Source organism: Eurypyga helias, unplaced genomic scaffold (assembly GCF_000690775.1).
Source record: "Eurypyga helias isolate BGI_N326 unplaced genomic scaffold, ASM69077v1 scaffold8059, whole genome shotgun sequence".
Taxonomy (NCBI): domain Eukaryota; kingdom Metazoa; phylum Chordata; class Aves; order Eurypygiformes; family Eurypygidae; genus Eurypyga; species Eurypyga helias.
Genome location: NW_010270043.1, coordinates 1 through 3,466, shown reverse-complemented (window position 1 = coordinate 3,466; position 3,466 = coordinate 1). Strand labels below are relative to the sequence as shown.

General features: G+C 54.7%; 1 protein-coding gene across 1 annotated transcript in view; it reads left to right on the top strand.

Annotated features, from left to right (window-relative positions):
- The window catches only part of FOXRED2 (FAD-dependent oxidoreductase domain containing 2), a 10,070-nt gene extending 7,819 nt beyond the window's left edge, over window positions 1–2,251 (top strand). Inside the window, 2 exon segments of the mRNA XM_010158290.1 lie at window positions 361–531; window positions 1,986–2,251. Coding sequence (XP_010156592.1) covers window positions 361–531; window positions 1,986–2,251 — 437 coding nt within the window.
- Window positions 2,252–3,466: the final 1,215 nt, after the last annotated feature.

Below are 3,466 nucleotides of genomic sequence, written 5' to 3'. Positions count from 1 at the left end.
AGTGTGCTGAATCTTCACCTCCAGAATCCCAGGGTCAGGGTCTGGCCTGCCTTCCATGGAAAGAAGTGTGATGGGTAGCAGCATTAAAGCTTGCACATGGCCCAGCCCATCTGGCAGTCCCGACCCAGGGGGAATAGGAGTGAAATGACGGGAAGTACTGCGGGCAGGGACAAAGGGCAGCTGTGCAGTGGTAGGGCTCTCAAGGACAGAGCTAGCAGAGAGGATTGCTAATGAGAGCAAGGTAGGGATTAAAAACGTCAGGACAAAAGCTGGAACAGCTGTCGTAGCTGCTTTCCACTCCCCAAGCTCTTTTTAATGCCATTTTGATTCTGAGCAATTCCCTTAATGTTCTCTTGGCAGAGCGCGAGATGAGAGTTCGGCCCCCAGATTGGCCTCTCCCCCGCCCAGATGCCGTCCATCACATCGTGGAGGACTTCCTGACGGACTGGACGGCCCCCAACGCTCACATCCTGCCGCTGAGGCGGTTTTTGGAGAACTGCCTCAGCACTGACCTGCGCAACTTCTTTGCAGGTAATTGGAGCGTGGGGTTGAGGTGGCGAGAGGAGGAGGGCTGCGAGGGACACGCGACAGGGGTGATCTCTTCTGCTAATAGCTGAGATCTCCCTGTGAGGAGCTGGTGGTCTCACCACCAGTCACACCTCTTTGATGTGCTCCCCAGGTGGTAAAAGGTGTCAGTGCTGTATGTTCCCAAATAGCCTTTGCTCTTGCTCACCACCAGAAAGAGACTGCTCCAGCCACACACGGATTTGGGGAGAGGTGATTGAGGTTTGGTTCAATCCCTTTTCTACCTGCAGCTCTGTCATGGTTTAGGCCCAGCTGGCAACTAAGCACTGTGCAGCCACTTGCTTACTCCCCTCTTTCCCCTGCTGTGGGATGGGGAGGAGAAAATACAGGGAAAAGCTCATGGGTTGAGTCCAGAAGAGGGAGAAATTACTCACCAGTTACAGTCACGGGCAAAACAGACTTGACTCAGGAAAGAAAAATCAATTTAATGTGTTGCCAATCAAATCAGAGTAGGGTAACAAGAAATAAACCCAGATCTTAAAAAACACCTTCCCCCTACCCCTGTCTTCTTCCCAGGCTCAGCCTTGCTCCCCACTTCTCTACCTACTCCTCTCCACCGGAGAAGGGGACAGGGAATGGGTGTAGTGGTCAGTCCATCACATGCTGTCTCTGCTGCTCCTTCCTCCTCAGTGCAGGGATCCTCACACTCTGCCCCTGCTCCAGCATGGGGTCCCTCCCACAGGAGACAGCCCTCCATCAACTTCTCCAACATGAGTCCTTCCCACGGGCTGCAGTTCTTCACAACCTGCTCCAGTGTGGGTCCCTTCCGTGGGGTGCAGTCCTTCAGGAGCAGCCTGCTCCAGCGTGGGTGTCCCCACCCCGCAGACTCACAGCCTTTTCCCCTCTTAAATACGCCAACCACAGAGGCATTAATTGTCTTGGCCATGGCCAGAGACGGGTCTAACTTGGAGCTGGGGAAGCTTCTAGCAACTTCTCACAGGAGCCACCCCTGTAGCCACCGCCACCAATGCCCATACAGGCTTTCATTCCTCCTCCATTATCTGAGCGTTCCTTTGTGCCATCGGGTGCCAGATCTTTTCTCCTGTACTGATGAGGGGATTGCTTTCCCATGGGAAACGGGGGTGCTGGGACGTAAGAGCTGATCTCAAGCAGGAACCCCACATGCCGCACAGAGGGAAGCAATCCCATGGTACGAAGAAGATGACAGAGGGACACAAACTCAAATCCATCTCCTTTTCCTCTCGGAGTGCAGCCTGGAGATCCCACCCTGCATCTCCCAAGCTCTGCAGAATCGAGTCGATTATTCTACTGCCATTCGGAGCAGGGTGCCGGATGGGACACTCCAGTCATTTTCCCTCATCCTTTTGTTCCAAATGAGTTGTCAGGAGTTCACAGGAGTTCTTGTCTGCCGAGTCTGAGTTTTGTTATTTCTCCCACAGAGTCCTGTTTCCTGTTTGCCTTCACCCGTCAGAAGCTGCCTCCCTTCTGTCAGCTGGGCTATGTGGGAATGCAAGGGCTCCTGGGGAGCCAGGGGCTCCGGCGCCGCGCAGTGGAAGCTGGCCTGCTGGAGGATTACGCTCTCACGGACTTTTCAGGCGACAGAACCCCCGATGGCCACGAAGGGTCGCAGGACCAGCTGCTGAGAGATCATGAGATACCAGTTCGTCCGCTGCAGCATCTCGTTAATGCCAAGGATGAACTTTAGCCATTTTCACTCTACTCTGAAACCCAGGTGCTGTCGTGACAGCGTTTTGACGGGGATCCGCAGCAGGATTCTGCCCTTTCCCACACACCTTGGCCATCCCCATGCCTTCCACTGATTCCGAGTTGCCAAAGACCTGCTCAGATCTCGCTGTTATGAAGAGGACCGACATGCTCTGAAGGATAAGCAAGGGGCCGGACTCCAGTGATGCCGAGGCTCCTGCGCTGAGTTCAGTTGCCCGAAGACAGTGTTGGCGTTCGTTTCGCTGACCAACATCTGCGACGGCGTCCAGAGCTCAAAGAAGAGAGAGCGCAGGAGCGCCTGGGTAACTTTAAGTGTCACGTCCCTCTTCGTCGGTGACCGTGGCAGCCGCTCCAGTCCCTGGACACTGTGCGCTCTGTGTACTTGAAATCTGTTTGCGTGTCGAATCCCGAAGCGGCATTCTGGGCAAACTCCGGGTATCTTTCCTGCATTTGAGTTAGGGCAGTTGTGTAGCTGGAGGGGAGAGGGCTGGTCTCTTTTCTTTTAGTTATCATATAAGTGGGATAGCATGTCATTTCCCAGAGATCACTACAGGAGATCCTTCCCTCCACAGGGGATGAGTAGCTTGCCTGGAGTGCCTGGGACAGAGACTTGCACCGAGTTCAGCTCCGCTGTCCTCACACCTTCCCTCTCCCACCCCACGCAGCCCGAAAGGTTAGCCCTCTCTTTTCTACAGCATGAGCGGTGTTTCTCTATTTGCACTACGTCCCATCAAGAACATTTCGGGTGGACTTTGATGTTGTTAAAACACTGGTCTTCTGTTTCTTTCATTCCCCTCCAGCAGCCTTATGGGGAGGCAGTCGGCTCACTCTTGCTCCCTCTGGCAGCCTTTGTCCACCCCTGTGGGCTCCCTCCCAGGCCCTGGAGTTGTGAAGCCGGAGCAGAGCGCCTTTGAGCTCCACCTTATGCTCTCCCTGGGATTTCTAGGAAATAGAGGAGGGGTGAGGGGAAACAGGCTTCTACCTCCACACGCATTTCCAACCCCTTAGCACCTAAAAGAATGTTCCCCTCTGCGCTCGGGCCTCCCCATAGCCCAGGGTGGGAGGGCTGTGCCTTCGTAGACCTAAAACATTCCCAATCCTTTGGATTCAGCAGCTGTTTCTGTGAAGCCCCAGTTCCCATCCTGCCTCCGCTGCGTGCCTGGAGCCGTTCCTAGGCAAGGGGCTGCTGCGATCA